The 17363-nt window shown below is 39.4% G+C and overlaps 1 protein-coding gene across 1 annotated transcript in view; it reads left to right on the top strand.

Annotated features, from left to right (window-relative positions):
- Positions 1-17363, top strand: part of tenm4 (teneurin transmembrane protein 4) — a 239930-nt gene that overhangs the window by 115975 nt on the left and 106592 nt on the right. The window contains exons 9-11 of the mRNA XM_036563237.1: positions 8374-8538; positions 12490-12704; positions 16101-16317. Of these exons, the coding sequence (XP_036419130.1) occupies positions 8374-8538; positions 12490-12704; positions 16101-16317 (597 nt within the window). The remainder of the gene's footprint in view (positions 1-8373; positions 8539-12489; positions 12705-16100; positions 16318-17363) is intronic.

Raw genomic sequence — 17363 nt, 5'->3', positions numbered from 1 at the left:
AAATTCCAATCAAGAACAAGGGGCCACGTTTAATTAAAAGCTGATGAGAAAATATAGTTAATTTCAAGTGCAATTAATTATGGAGGCCTGTAATTGGAAACTCTAGCTGTGTTGTCTAATGAACCCAATTAAACCTCCTGACAGATGTTTTGACTCACAAGTGTGCGTATGCGTGTGTGTGTTTTTCTCGTCTTTTTTTGGGGTGTAGTTCACATGAAACGGTTCGTTTAAGAAGGAGGGAGGGAGGTGGTTTAGGAAGTTGGGGGGTGGGTGCCATTTTCTCCGTGGTGGCATTCTCATTAAGAAGGTCATTATGTCCTCCGCATCTGAAGGTCATCAGCTTCCCTCTGTGTTCATTTCTGCTCACGCTGGGCCCTCATCTTACTGCCCAACCCGAAACCTCCTTCAGATTGAACTCCCACACGCTCAAATTCTCATTCAGCTGTTGCCTCGTTTTTTTGTTTTTTTTTGTCTCCAGTTTTCCATCAACCTGTTTCAGCTTCTGATGCTATTTTTTCATGATCAGAGAAGTTTTTTTTAAACATGTTTCATGTGTTTAAGTTAACAAAACATGTACACAAAAAAGCTCTATACTTCATCCACAGCTGATTAATCAATATCAAACACCAAGCAATATCAAGGATGCCTAGTTTCAAACATTTGGTGTTTTGCAACATTTAACACAAAAATTACCACAGTCTAATCATGAAAGAGTTTTCATTTGTAAATATATATGCCAGTTTGGAAACATTTAGCAATTGTCTTTTAAACTGTCTCACATAGCTGCTTCATGTTTACCTACTTGTCAATTAAATGCGTTAAACTGTCCCCTAACAAGTGCATGCAGCACGTCTTGCGTTTATAAAGGAGTCCTCCGAACATTCCCTTGTTCCTTTGTAAAAACTGTTGCAAGGTTTACAGAGCATTGGCACAAAATCCCATTCAATCTAAAGAGAAACTGTCACAGTCTTGGTTTGGAGTTGCAATGTAACGTTGAGTTTCCAGTTAAAAGTGCTACGCTAATAGACTGTGTTATAGAGAAGTTTAGAAGGTAGGCAAGTTGGAAACAACAGCAAAGAATATGCCACCATACCACCATAATGTTAGCCCGATTACATGACGAAAGAAAACTACATCCTATTAATCCTGGCAGGGTGACCTTTCACACGCATTCAAAATAAACATCCCTTAAAATCAATAACGTACTCAAAATTTTTCTCTGATTAGATTAAATGGGAGTTTTGCTGTAAAGCCTGTTATAACAATTCTTACGGAAAAACATCTGCAAATGAAGTATCGATAGGTCAGTGATATTTGGTAGCATAAGCTTGGTCAACGGGATGTTTTGGGATATTAGGCGACTTCAGTCAGCTTCCTTGTTGCGGACTAAATTTTAGAATTTGTGATTGAAAAGCCTTTACATTATCTGCTAAGGCTTAAAATTGTGTCCATAAAATGGGTTGGTTGCACAGGATTGGATTAGGCAGCGGTAGCCTGCAGAAACATGGGCGTTTAATCAAAGAATAGAGTGAGATTGCACTTCAGTGGTCAGCCACACACATACGCACACACTTTTTCACAAGACGAGAAGGAAGACAGTCTGGAGAAATGATTCACTCTTGACAGATTCCTCTCAGCTTCAGTCGGAAAGTGAAAGATTACTCAAGACTTTTTGATATAGTGATCGGTATACTTGCTGAGGATATGCTTTTTTACTGTTTTTAATTTACAGACTAAGAATTGATCAAGGACTCAGTGAACTGTAGAAAAGAACTGAACTAGGAAAAGTGTCTTCATGAGATCTGAAAAGTTAAGAGCCTCACCTTCAGTCACAGAGCCAACGGACAACCAAGGAGCTGGTCACGTCTCTCACTAGCCTCTTTTGTGTGTGTAGGTGTGAATGCAAGTGTGTGAGTGTCACATGAACACCCAATAAATCTCATTATCATTAGCAATCAATGAATTAATGAGAGGGGAAAATCTTTTCAAAAGCCACTCAGCAGATTTAATTACCCACTAAGCGCTACCTCACCACCGGCTATCTTTGAAAGTGCGACCATCCCTTGACCATGCTATCTTCTTCTTGTTTTCAATCAGCTTGTGGTACAAACAAATGGCTTCCGGTCTCTGCCCATTTCCTTACCTCTTTTCTCTCTCATATCAGCTGCCATTGTGCCGATGGCAGTCTGGTCCGATATGAAAAGGCTCCATAGAAGCATGGCCCAGGCTTCGCACAGTGACCTCTCCCCCTGTGAGAGAGGTGTCAGAGTAATTAGACAGCTAATGAGAGGACAGAGAACTGCCTGCATTCAGCACATCATCCATTCAAGTGTCTAAAAGGAATTAATTAGCCATATGCTTGCTAACGTGCATGCTGTCCATTCTCTGATGGATGGCCGATGACTGGTGCTTCCTCACGCCAGGTCTGTTCCTGCCCTAATGGCACCTCTTATCTTTCTTAATATTTATAATATTTTAGGGGTTGCATGTTCTAGTTGACTAGCCTTCTGTAATCTGTCTATGCTATGATGTCACTAAAGTTTCAGGATAGAAGGGCTGTTTTAGGATGTGCAGTTTTTAGCCTTGGGCCGCTTAGCCTGTTGAAGGCAGTAATTCCCCAAGATGTTACAACAGCTGTGGGCCATTGGTTCCAATACTTGCCGTGTTCATGCCAGTATTTAATTTATTTGATTGCTCTTTCAGGTAACAGTCATAGTTTATGGTTAGCTACACACTGTGTGCTCTGCTATCTTAGTCCTGAAATTGCTGTCAGAGAACAACTAGCCCAAAATCGTGGTGATTTATAGCAGTGCAACACTGCAAGTGGATGCATTTTAACCAGTCAAGCCGTTTATCCACTAGTCGGCAGTTGTTAACTATTTGTGAACAGTGCTGGGGTTTCAAAATGAAATATGGCTGTAGAAGAAGCAATAGTGAGCGGTTTTGTGCAAAATAAGCAGAAGACAAATATGCTTTGTTAATATGGAAATGCTTTAATTTCACTGTCAGCTGCAAGTTATGTAGGACTGCCATGAAATACAACCAAAATACTTCTGCACCCAATAGTAGATGTTAGTAGCAAGCGGCTAATAAAATGTTTTCTTGGATGTCCAGTTAAAAAGTAAAGAGTGCTATGCTATGCTGTAAGTTTTTTTGTTATTTGAATATTCTTTCAGGTTTGGGTTAAGATTATAGGCTTATGCTGCATTTACATGATGGCAGTAGACGTCAACGTCAAACTGATGGCGTTTTGTTATTTTCAATGGAGTAGTGAAGGAAAATTCTGCCACTGCCTGCAGTGACGGTAGCGTACCACAGCGGTCAATGAAACATCCTGCCAAGAGTTACATTTTCGCCACAGACAGCAGCAGTGGAATAAACCAGGTGTTGATTTCTTTGGGAGCCGTGGACGCTGAACTCACTGTTGAAGTCCAGGTGCACCCAGTATTATACAGCTAAAAATAAGAGAATACAGATCATCCTCCTGCCTTTGTCGTTAAATAAACAATTGACGCTTCTAAACACTTCTCTGATAATCATCCAATTTCGCAGGTGACGCTGTCACCATGGCTGCTTAGAACATGGAAATGTTCCTTTTCGACACCAACATGTAAACTCAGCACGAGTTATCTACTCTCTACGCCTTCCATAATTTGTACAGTGTGCACTTCTGTCCTAAAACCTTTGGCTTAAAACAACAGGCCTAAAACTGTGGTGACATGGCCGTACCACACACCACATTAATGGATCTTGGCTGGTCAAGTAATTTATTCACTAATCAGCACTAGTAAAATTTAGTTGAATGGTGAAGTTAATGAAATAAGCATACAATCCATCTCCCATATGGAGCATGTTTTTTCTGAGGAATCTGGAGGAGCCAGAGGAACGATGGGGTGTTTTGATGCTGGACGTTCCTGTTTGGAGAGTACAAAGAGCTGGAGTACAGGCGTGCTGGCACAAACAGTGTGATAATGGCTCTCGCTCCCTATCTGGACTACAGGGGCAGTTTGCTCTGGTGTTCCGCTCGCTAATTGGTGCGTGCCGCTCTGCTGCCCTCATTGCCAAGACAGGGAGCAGAAAGCAGAATGTCTTGGTCCAAACTGCAGCTTAAAAATGGACACCATGTCGCTTCAGCGGGTCACCATATTTCTCCACAACACTGGTGTGGCTATTCCATGCCAGGAGGAGCCTCATTAAAATCCACCTAGCTTAGCTAGCTTAGTTTTCGCTCACCTGGCCTTGCTTTGAAGCCCATTCAGAGAGCCTGAGAATGCCAGCGGAGGGAAAGCCAACAGTCTGGATGGTGGTGAAGTTCAGGCAAGCGGGGGCAACACGTTTCATAAGCCATTTTTCTGGACTCTCCCCAAGCATTCTGCATAGCACAGATACCAAGGGTTGGCCTGGAGGAAATGATAATGTGGATGGGTCATGGTGAGAAGGGGTGGGGTGAGGGTGGGTTGGTGAGTCATTTTCCATTAACGGAGAGTAGGGGAGAGATGAGAGGCCGGCTGAGGGACCCTATAGAGTAGCGATTACTCTGACGTTTGGAATGAGACGCGGTCCCCCGTCGCCGTTTGATGTGACTGTCCTACCCAGTGCTCATGCTTCTTACTATGTGCTCAACTTTTGCCTGTTGACAGAGAGCCACAAATCAATGAGATAGAGAATGAGAAATAGAGAGAAAGAGAAGGAAGGAGAGCAAGTGAAATAGACAGAGAGAGAGAGAGAGAGATGGAGACTTGCACTAGCCGAGCTTGACAAATTCTGCCATCAGTGTTCTGCCGTAGCTCCAGTTGTGTGGAGCGACCCGATCGTTTGCATTTATATTGTCTCGCAAGACGGTCTTGACTTTTTCTCTCCTCCCCGTGTTTACTTTTGCACAGAAAAGGTAGCAGCAGATTTGGTCGGGAATGCCGAAATCTGCTGGAATGCAATCAGCAAAATGCACCGAGCAATTTCCCAAATAGCTATTGATTCAGTAAGCCAGAGCAGAGCACTTCCAGCCTCTATGGCAGCCTCTATCAAAGGCTTCATCATTTTTTGGGCCAGATTTTCTAGCAGCTTGTGAATGGGGAGAATTAAAGCAGGGTGTAGCTATCTAATATGACTGTAATTAATGGACGAGTGTGCACTGGGGAGCAAAGCTGTGCTTTTCCATTTATCACCACTAGTTTGATCTGCAGTCTGTCAGCTCAGTGTTAGGCCCATTTAAACTGCCAATTTGAGGCTAATGCTGACGCCAAGGCAAGCACATCTCTGCACAGTCTTAGGGATCATTGATTTTACAGCATCTAAAGAAGGGCGAGTGGATATCATAGCAAGGGCTTGATGAGGCGAATTACGCAAATTTTTTGTTTTTCTTCGGAAGTGAAAGGGAACTGTGGGAAGGTTCCCCTTCAGTAAACAACGCTGCCAACCAATCAGTCTCAGCTCAGTGAAGCGTCTTTCATTTGCATTCGTTATTAATGACACCATGTTACTACCAGCCTCTGCCTGCTTTCTGCACGTTAATGGAGGACTAAAGATTCCCTGAGAGATTCTCCGATGTGTACAGCTCTAGCTGGATTCTACTTTGCATTTACAGGCATTATTAACATGGTGTTTCAGCTTTATGTTGTGAAGAGTAATGCACTGGGTTGATTATACACTGTAGTCTACAGTTTAGAAGAGTGGCTTATCTACAATAGGTCCATATCTGTCTGTATGAATTCATTACAGTTCACTTTCATATTACGTTTGTCATTACCAGTAGTTTGAAAAAATGTTTACAGGTGTTGAATGTAGAATTTACTATAAATGTTGTTTAAACAGGTTTCTACATTATGAGCATTGTATCTTGAAACTGAACACTTCAAACAAATTGTTTCCATGAAGCCCTTAGCCGGAGGCATGTACTCTTTCTGCTGCCTTTTTGTTCCTTGTGCTCTTTCATCTAAAAAACGCAGAACATAATCATTTGAGTGCCCTGTCACATGCAAATCAAGATTGATTTGAGTATTTCAGAATTATAGCAGCTCTACCGCTTCTTTTCCTCAAATGCTGTGACACTAGAATAAATCATTCGTTTAGACCCTCTTTCACCTTTGTCAAGACAAGATATTTGCTGCGGAGCAAAACAAATACATTCTCTCTTTGCTCTGATATTGAGTGGAGCGGAAAACTAATTTTGCCTCAGAATTGTCGCTACAGGTTGTCAAGAAGGTGCAGTAGAGGAAGGTGCTCTGGTAACTTGAAGCCAATTGTGTACTGATGAATGAAAATCAGAATGATGAAATGAGAGGGGTATAAAAGTACGCACAAGGACACGTGTTGACTCATTCCGACCCTAGCCATAAGCTCATACCCTTAGCTGTTCTTCTAAATCTGCTTCTAATTTCACACTTTATAATGGTCTTGCTGGGTTATTTATACCAAGAGCTTAGACACGCCAATAGGACCCAATAAGGAAGACCGTAATGCCTTTTCTTGGCTTGTTTTTGTTGCTGACCAAAGGGTTCTGGGATGGGCTTTTGCCGGGCTAAGCTGGTTGCGTCTATTCTCTTTCTGGTGATCCATCATGGTGGGCCCCTCCTCCTCAGTCTCCGGCTCCATTGCTGTTCGTCCCAAAGGTTGCTCCTTTTGTTGACCTTGTGAAATATCGGCGTGGCTTCTGGTTGCGCGCACACATTCATCCATGCCTGTGTTCTGTTCCTGCTGACTTGATCGTTTCCTTGTCTCTGCTGCTTCAGGGAGGGTGCGAGGGGGGGTTATTAGTAAGGTAATTGGGATGAGAAGAATAGAGCTACCCCAGGGGCTTTAGCTCTTCTGTCTGCTGGTAGTTACAACACTTTTTTTTTTTTCACCCCAGAGGGTTGGGGTTGTGGGGGTTTACAGCTCTTTTGGCTTCTTGCCAGTGCTCTGTCAGCATGTAAACTCTATTAAGCATTAAACTTCTTTTGTATGTTCCTCCTGAAGTTTGTAAAATTCACCCATTTGTTTCTCTTATTGTTCAAAGAATCCTTTACTAGCAAAAAGTATTTTTCTCTTACAAGCCGTAATTGCTTACAAAGGCTGATAAACACACTGTGAAAGATATTCAGTCATGAAGAAAGTGGAACTGGATGTCCACTCTTGTATCATATTATATCATATTATAACAAGTCAGAACTTATATAGTCAGGCAGACAGACAGATGGTCTCTGAGAGTTTGCATGCAAACAAACAGTAACATTGTTTGCACAATATAAGTAGGTGCATAATTAGATGTGTCTATTCATATGTATCTAACTGCAGGCGTTTCTGTCACTCCTTCCACTGTGAGAACGATGTGGGTCTAAAAGAATATGTAGCTGTTAGGAAGCCATTACTGAGAAAAGAAAATAGACAAAAAAGAGAACATTTTCAAATCAAACAAAACAGCTGCTGGTGTTTATACAATGGACTGACCACCCGAGAGTCCAGACCTCAACATAACTGAATGAATTTAGGATAACTTGGATTATGAGAAACAGACAATGCAACCAACTTCAAGACTGAACTTTAAAGATGTAGAGAAACATCCCTGTTGATTTCTTTGAATGGAAGAGTGGGCACACTAAATATTGAAAAAATAGTTAAGGCTTCTGTGTAATTTTCTGTTAAATATATTTTTTCTGCTTCTTTTCTGACGCTGAAAGATGAATAACTTGTACTTAACGGTCATTTAGACTGAATATTAAATTGATGAAGGATGGTCTCTGACTTGTGCATGGATATTGCATAGATATTCTCGCTGTTAAATCAAATCAACTTTCCTTTACATTCTGTTAAATTTTCATGATAAATATATCAATAGAAAGGGCCCAAAATTAGTTAAAGTAAAATCTAGCTACTTATTTACTACTAGCTACTTATTCTAGTTATATATAAGAACATTTATACCTTCTCTTGACAATGTTTGTTCAGCAGCAGCAATGAACTATTCATATGTGCACATACACAGTGCAAAGACATCATTGCAAAAACATGACATGAATATTCAGAAGACAGTAACATTATAACATCATTATGGTCAGTGTGGGTCATGTAGTATTCAAGCACTTTTCAAGTTTTTGCACAATATCATTAGTGTGTACCATAAATCTGCAATGATACTCATTTTCAATCCTGTGTGTAGCGGAACTGAATGAGTTCATGGTCTTTGCACAGGATTCACACTTAAGCAGATGCTTAAACAAAGAATTGACTGTGCTAACACAATGAAAGAATGAAAGATAATTATGCTCATTATGATGTTACGCTAAGGGGCAGCACTAGCTATCAATCATTGTTAGTCACTATTTAGTGACTATTTTAACTATCTCTTTAAAAAACTACACTTGATGCTAACCACATAGATGTGTTTATGTCTTACAGCCATGCACCTGTTTGGGTTGAACTGGCACTTGCAGCCCATGCAGAGGCAGATGTACCAGCTCGCAGAAGACAACACCAGTGGCCTGTCCTTACCTACAGACCTGGGCCTGCCCCCTCTGGGCAACACTGGTCTGGAGCTTCCAGACCGAAGGGGCAAAGACGATGGTATGTGCAAATATTGTGATTGGGTCCAAAAATTAAATAGACAATCTGAACAAATGTTGAGTGTCATGTTGGCAGAAACTTGTGACTTACCTATCATTGCGCCAGTGGTAATATAAGTAACATAAATCTTTAACTTTATAAGTGCTCATTTTGGCTGTGGTTCTGTGGCTTATTTTTAATTTATTCAGTCAATATCGCTGCCAAGTGCCTTCCAGGGTTATTAGAGCTCAGGATGTTTTTAAGCTTAGCTAGTTGTATATGATTAGAATTTATATTGCATTTGGCTGACTGGCAAAAAGTGTCATACTTGAGAAATCACAAAACAAAATTTCATTAAACAGTGACAACAAACAACATTCCATTCTATTCCAATCAATTTCTTAAGACTCCCATTCTCTTAAAAACTTACAAAAACACTAATTATCAAGAACAAAGAAAACCTGTTTGTGATTAACATGTGACTCATTACTATCACACAAATTTTAAATGCTGAGCTGCTTTACTGCTTTTCTAGCTGAATCCAGTGTCTGTTTGCACAAATGCAGGTGTAATGTTGCTGTTTTCTGTTGCTCTCTGATTATATTTGTAATATCTTTCATTAAGCTCATATTAGGTTGTACGTGTGGAAACCTGTGGGCACAAGTTAACTGTGTAAGCATTTAAACAATGACATTTGCTAAGGGTGCAAATGTATTTTGACCAGTTCTGATTTCTTTTCAGCCAAATTGGCCAATTCTTATTAGCCTTTTCTTTTAACTCTAAGCTCACACTGTGTGGGCTAAATAAACACACTAGCCTATTTCCAGTTCTTTCTGTTAGCTGAAATTGCACTATAAATAACATTATCTACTTTTTAAAGGACCCATCCAGCATTCTTCTTCTATTTTATTTTATAGCAATTCAGTTTTACTTGACCATTTCCAGCTTCTCTTTAGCCCTTAGAATTAAACAGGCTGTTTTCATTGCTGGGCCTTTAAGACTGGTATATGTAAATTATCTCTGTTCTGATGACAATTGTTTTGAATCCTTAAGAATGTTTTGTAGTACATCAAACTCTTTTCTTTCAAAAAAGCAAGAAAAATGTGGTTCTTTTGTGATATGCACACTTTAGTGGTCTAGACTGGCATTTTAAATTATTAAATGAAAAATCAGTCTATTTAAACAACATAAAGTGCTACATTGAATGTAAGAGACAGCTGGCTGTTTAGCACACTGAGTCACATATCATTGTACTATGTCATAAGACATAACATTTTAACACAAATTGACCTAAATGAAAATATGAATAGATTAACCACCTGTTTGATTCTAATCTTGGCAGATTCTGATCAAGCATCCCTAACATTTGCCTTTTATTATTTGGCAGATTCTCTTATTTAAGAGTTATTTAGAAATATACAAACAGTAGAAGGCAAAGTGATGAAAGTTTGTAGGACTTACAACCTAAACAACAAGAGTCTTAAGCTAGTTTTAAGTAAAACTTCCACAGAAACAATTTAAAGTGAAATTAGGGGCAATTCTTTGGAAATAGGATTTTTGATAAATTAGTAATATTTTACAGCTAAGAATTTCCAAATGAATTTTGAAATATGCCCTTTTAATAAATAAGCCGTAGTTGTTTTCATTCTTATACAAATAACTGACAAAAGTTGTTTTTTCTTTATGTAGGGTCATTTATTGCTTAACCTACTTAAATGTCATAAATCAGTGATCTTTCTGGAAAAAAATCATCTGAAACAGTTTGTATTCAAAGCCTTGCAAAGACTGTAAAGTTTGATGAAATGCTTTCATTTGCCAAACCATACTTAACCTCCTACCCAAAACTTTCTTCACAGCCCTTTGAACTGTCCTTTATGGGCCCAAATCCGGTCACACGTTCCAAAACGAAGCTTTTTTATTTTTTCCAGATTCCCACTGACACGGCTCATCACTAGCCAACGTTATAACGTCTTAGTTTTGATTTTTCAAAGACTTAACCAGATCCAGGATTAGTTGTCATCCAGCTCCATGCTGTGACCAGTCTTGGCGGCTTGCTGGGAGATCTGCATTGTAATCCAATGAAAGTTGCTGGGGAAGTGGAAGGGCATTATTTGTTCCTGGAGGAAGGGATGGTACAGCTTTAGGGAGTGGGTATCCAGGGGCTCGAGGAGGATTAGAACTTGTGTTCCATCCAAAGAAGACATGCCTTCCTTTCATCTCCCAAACTAGTCTGGAGTTTTCTTGGCAGCGTATGTTATCCCCCCATGGTAGTGCCGATGAGCTGCGCAGTAGGGAAAGTTTGCTCTACTCAGCTCTAGAAACAAAACTGAGTTCAGATTTAGCTATTTGGTTTGCCATCTGCCTTTGAAGAAAGGTGGAAGATCACATCTATTACCATATAGATGAGTCACAGAGTCATCCTTTTTCATTTAGCAGACAGCGGAGAGAGAGCCACACAGACCCGACCACTGCTAGCCTGTCTCTGTCTGAGTGACAGCTGTTGCTGAAGGGAAATCAATAGACTGGGCTTTTTAATTCTGCCTTACAGAGCACAGTTGTCACTAGAAACACAGCCAATAGGTCCAGTGTCACCCCAGCGCTATGCATACTTACTTATTTTCTGAAGAAGTGCTCATCCGATTCAGTATCAGTGTCACCGAAATGTTAGAACGAGGTGTAAATGTTTACTGCATCCAAATGCCTGTTATTCAAATAATGTGATGTTTTGCAGAAAGACAGAAAAAGTCACCGTATGGAAATATCACATAGGCAATGTGATGAAGGCAACTGAGAATGTGCCGTTTTTTCGCTACTGTACTTTTGAGACCGCCTAGCTTAAAATGAGTGTTGAGCCGCCCAGCAAAATATCATTCGATGTGTAATTGGGGCTGATGTGTTGACGCGTTATCCAAGGCGGTAAATTGGAAGGCAGGAGAGCATGCCTTGTCTCTCCAGATCTAACACATTGCAAATGATGGACTTTTTTGAGGGACTGCCATCTGCCGTGGCGTGCGGAGCAGCCCGTGGTGCTGACTGCCTAAAAGTCCTCGGGGCTCTGTTTGCAGGGATGTCTGTTTTCGTCGCCATCACCGCAGAAATTGGCCCGTGTACACGGGCGAGCAGATGTTGCCATTTCCGTGGGGTCCGATGAAGAAGGGTGTGTTATGGCGCAAGCAGGCTTTCTACCCATACAGAAAGAACCTGTTCATAGTGAATGAAAGCAGCCTCCCACTTTAATAGCTCGAGTGCAGCTTTGTGTTTTGTGGGATAATATTTCCTGCAGGTGACCAGCATGATTGAATGTCCAGCGGGAGGTGGTCGCTCCACTGCTCCACCTCAGGGCTGAACAGTATGGACAATATATCATATTGTGATTCTATTACTACATATTAGAATTGACCTGTTCATGTTCTGACCAAACATGCATCTTTCACAGCAGCTGGTCCAAGGTTGGACAAGCTTTACAGAACATTGGTAAAAAAACATTTTAATAAGAAATTTGATTACATTTTGTGTTTATGGGAAAGTTCAAGATTGTAGGTGTGGGAGAAAAAAATCGATACTATCACAATATTGTGGTGTTATATATAAGATTGATGTGTGGAGGCCCAAGTATTGCTATTTTATTATTTAATATTGTATTCTGGGGCCTTCAGCAATTCTCACTAGTGATGGGCATTACGCTTCTTTTCCTTGAATCAGATAAATAGGCTCAGCTAATAATAATCACAAATAAGAGCTGACTCTTTTGGCTCCCAAACATCATTCAGTACCATTGTCAGTTTTTGTTATTAGTGATATATTTGTGAACTTAATGATCTGTCATTTCATTTTTGATAAAATTTTTCTACCTTCTAATTAACTAAGCAACAAAAATTGCATCATGTTGGTTATTAAACCAGATGTTGGTCAGTAGTTTGACTGGAGGAAGCCTGAAGCCTACTCATAGATTTTACTTTCTTTGTAACGCAGGCAAACTGGACAGCTTTTTCCCGGATGACAGCTTCATAGACATGGGTGAGATAGACGTGGGTCGCAAGGTCTCGCAGCAGATACCGCCTGGAATCTTCTGGAGGTCGCAGGTCTTCATCGACCACCCGATGTACCTCAAGTTCAATGTGTCCCTTAGTAAAGATGCCTTGGTGGGAATCTATGGAAGAAGAGGACTTCCACCCTCACACACACAGGTGGGTTGTTCAATCATAGAGATTGTTTGCTCTATTCCCTGTCAGTTCTTTAAATCCTCAATAACTTTTCTAATACACTACTCAAGCTGGATTCATTTTTAAAAAGGGGCTTCAGTGGGGTCATTTGTAAAGGATTTGACTGGTCGTTTTGGAGCATATTTCCTCAGATTAGCACAGTTAGCTTGATTGAGTCATCACAGGCTGAATGTACACATTAGCATTACATGACAGGAGTAATACAACATCAATCAATCAACCAATCAATCAATCATGTAACGTTTATTTAAACTCAGGGTACATTGAGAGTAACCCTCATTTGCAATGTGGTTGAGCTACAGAACAGAGAACAAGGATTGAAAAGAGTAAAAATATTGAAATAAATGAAAACAATAAAATAAAAAAAATTAAATAAAATAATAAAATGAAAGAAAATAAAAGAACATGCCAAACCAGTAAAAAACACAAAATAAATTCTAAACTAGTGAGCATTACCAAATTTAAAGTAGATAAAAACAAAAATAATTAATATGAAGTACTTAAAAATTTACAATTAAAAAAATTTGTATAAAACATGCCAGCTCAAAGCAGATTTTCCCAGTTCGGTAAAACCTCTTGGCACCTGAAGGGTAATCCAGTCATTGGAGCAAGTTTGATCATTTCTGATATTTTCATGGGCATAGATGTGATATATGATAGCATATGACCAATAAGCACTCTATAAATAAATAAATAGTGTGTTGCCCAGTGTACAGGCAGAGAGAACCAGCCAACCTTTTATAGAGTAAGCAATGACTGTTTTTGGGGCTTGCCAGTGATCTCAGAGCTGGGTGAAAAACTGAATATAAAGGGTATAGCAGATGCACATCTGTAAATCACATTACCATAATGAAGAATAGATAATAATGTTGCTTCAACAATCCTTTTTCCTAGCGTGCATTGGAAAACACATTTTGTGCGGATATAGTCTCAATTTGCCTGTGAGGTTATTGATTTGGCATCTAAAAGTATATTTGTAGTCTAGCCATATGCCAAGATACTCATATTTACTTACTCTTTCAATGTTGGATCCCTTCAAGGTAATGCTAAAATGAATGTTAGAAGCTCTGAAAAACAGTAGAAATTTTTTTTTCTGCATTTAAAACTAGTTTATGGTTGTTCAAGGCAGTTTGTAAGGCTTTGTAAGTTTAAAAAGACCACTGCAATTTTTCCATTTTCTGCATAGAGATGCACATTGTAGTCCACAATGAAGGTTGCGGCATCATTAGTATAGTTATTAAATGAAACTGTCCACGGATTGAGCCCTGAGGGATACCTTTAGTTACTGGTAACAGGTGTAATTTATTTTGCCCCAGGGCAAATCTGTCTGTCAGACATTAATCTGAACCCATCTTGTAGCATTGTGTATTAATCTAATCTTTTGTAGACTTTTTACCCTACAAAATATAGTGAATAATATAGTGAAGTAGTTAGTGGTCAACTGCATCATGACTTTGGAAAGATTAAATTAAATTGGCTGCACAGTGTTTCTTTCTGTCTATGGCAGTAAGAATGTCATTTAAAACAAGTGTGGTAGCAGATATGGTGCGATGTTTTTCTCTGAAACCAAATTGATAGGTGCACAAGTTCACACTCGAGTTGATCATTCACTAAATATTCTAACATTTTGGCTAGGCATAACAACTTCCTCAATAATGAGATTATCAAGATTTGATGCCTCACCACCTTTGTGGAGTTACATGTGCTGTCTTCCAGATCCTAGGAATTCTGCTTGATTAAATAGAAAGATTAAACATGTATGTAAAATGTTCTCAAATGACTTGGGTTACAAGCTGCAGAAAAAAGGATCAAGTCTGTCTTCACCTGTACTTTTTCTTGGGTTTATAGTATTGCGAGCATTAGCTAGTATGTGAGGAGAGAAGGGGTGAAAAGTGAAGTGACTATGGCTTACCGTAGAGGATATGTCTGTTACATTAAGGGGAGGTCCTGTATCAGTACTATCAAATAAATGTCCAGCACATGAGAAGTGTGCATTAAAGGCTTGGCAGAGCTCCTTTGGATCAGAGATTTGATGGTCATGAGGTGAGATGCGGGTTGGAAGGCATACTGAGTTTGTACTGAATGAGTTGACTGCCTTCCAGAACTTGACGGAATTAACTAAAAGATTTGCAAATAAATGAAGATAATAGTTTGATTGATAGACGCACAGCTGTCTATTTGCATGTTTTGTTATTACATAACTACTTTATTACATAAAGACAGGACTGGGTCAGCTCCAAGTTTAGCCTGTTACAGGAGGCAGTTCACTCTAATATTATTACTGTTAGAGTCTGAGCACTACAGATTCATACTAGATTAAAATTGTGGATTTCATTGGTAACCATTTAGAATACAGTAAAGCTAGGGTTTAAGATCCATTTCACATGCTGAATTTGTCAAGGCCAAAGCTATTGATCACTGAAATGTTTGAGATGCTTGCCTTTTTATAGCCATGCAAATCAATGTCTGTTTATTTTCCAACTTTACATTTTTAATATGGGCAAATAAGCTGCTGAAAGGTTATACCTGTAGTGTAAGCTGGTGTTCTCTGAATTCCATTGTATTTTGTGGTGTAGACTATTATCATCACACAAAGACTCAGCGTAAAGATTCTGATACAAACAGACACCTAATTTTGGTATTGAACGCTGAGCTTCTCAACCTCGCCTTATTGATTTGTATCATAGAAGCAATGTTATTATGTTACTGGAAATTACACCAAGGTCTAGATCAATATATATAGATACAACTGAGAAAGGATATTATGTTTTGACGATTATTACATTATAGACATTTAACATTGTGCATTTACTAATTAATAAGTTAATTTTCTTGTAAGTAAAACACCAGAATTTCATGATAGGCAAAAGCATGTATTGTGTCAGTTATTGTCTGACCATGAACAAGTTGTGCTTCTTTGATGATTTGGTACAGTTTGACAAGTTTGTTGAATAAAAACCAGTAAAGAATAGCTCTCTGTTGAAACTGCTTTTCTTATAGCACCGTCTATATGAGTGATAGGCAGTCAAAGCAATAATTATCTGATTTTTTTTTAGAGATTTCCCTTGAAGTGCTTTTTTTCTCCTCCAAGGTTGATAAAAATGCTATCAGCCCTGAAGCCAGTCATTTTCCCACATATTAACACCTTCAGAGTGAGGAGTAGACAGCACACCCTCCACTGACCGCTCCTTTCTCAAAGGGAAGTGTCAGTACAGCAGCATCCTTTCTGTGACAGGCCTCTGGTGGCTTCACTGTGTGTGTGGGGGTGTATGTAAGGAAAGGGGGGCTTATCAGCTCATTTGGCTCGCATGTCATCCTAATGCCTGTCTGCGGTCTCCCCTGTCTCTGCCCCGTCTCCAGTTTGACTTTGTGGAGTTGCTGGATGGCCGGCGGCTTCTGGCTCAGGGGGTTCAGGGTCTAGAGGGACCGCCAGCTCTGACCCAGCCACGGAGCCTCATGCCCCTCAACAGCCATGACACAGGCTTCATCCAGTACATGGACTCAGGCATCTGGCACCTGGCAGTGTACAATGATGGGAAGGAGACGGAGCAAGTGTCCTTCCTAACAACGGCTATAGGTGAGTACCACTGACCATAGTCACACAGAAACACTGAAGCTTTGAAGAAGATTGTGGAAGACTGCCATTTCTTTTTGTGTACATATTGACAACAAGTCTATAGACCAAATCAGAATGTTTGTAAATATAAAGGTTTGCTGTACTTTTGGGGTGGATAACTAAATATGCGGTAACTCTCTAATATCATTTGTATCCACATACTTAATGGATTAGGTGTAAGTTTATCCTGTTCGTAAAGCTCGGTGCCACCTGATTTGTGTGTATGTTTATTAGCTTGCACACTCTGAGTTGTTCTCAGAAATAAATGTAACAGATAGCATGTTAGCAGCCAGCAAGCAGTAAGAACAATTTTTAGACAGCACCTGGAGTTAAAACCAGTTGTTACCTAAAATGAATAGTTAAGAGTAGAGTCCCGACAGCTGCTATTCTCCAAAGAGTCTGATGTGCAGCGTTGGCAGCTGCATGCTACTGGTGATAAAGTAACCTTTAGCCTGATAAACAAACATTTGTTTCCTGCTCGAAGTGTGTGGTTTCATGAAAGTGTCAGTCATTCAAATAGCTTTACTGTTTTTAAATATTATTTCAAAATTATGAAATTTATTGAATATTATTACATAATTGTTGATGTCTTACTCTCAGATAACACTCTAGATTAATACAAAAATCTAAATCAAAGTTGAGATGTGTTCAGGGTGTGCCACCATATGCACATATTAAAAATAAAAAAAAAACTGTTTCTACCAAAGCCTACCTAGACTAAATTACCATTCATAGCCCTCTGTGACAGTTTTCAAAAAAAATAAAAATGACAAATTTGGGGATCGAGTTGAAAAAAACTTTTTTAAACACCATTTGAAAATGCCACCATGAATAAAGTGATGGTATGTACTTGATTCAAATATGTACGTCCTTTCTATGTGAATTAAATATATTACATCAAACATAAATAAATATATTATTGCCAGAAGTAATCAAAGTGAGCAATAAAATATGTTGATGTAAAATATTTTATTTATGTGTAAGTTATGTAAACATTTGAATCAATT

This window comes from Colossoma macropomum, unplaced genomic scaffold, assembly GCF_904425465.1.
Source record: "Colossoma macropomum unplaced genomic scaffold, Colossoma_macropomum, whole genome shotgun sequence".
Classification (NCBI taxonomy): Eukaryota; Metazoa; Chordata; class Actinopteri; order Characiformes; family Serrasalmidae; genus Colossoma; species Colossoma macropomum.
The sequence above is the reverse complement of the archived record's forward strand: the minus strand, read 5'-3'. Positions and strand labels throughout refer to the sequence as shown.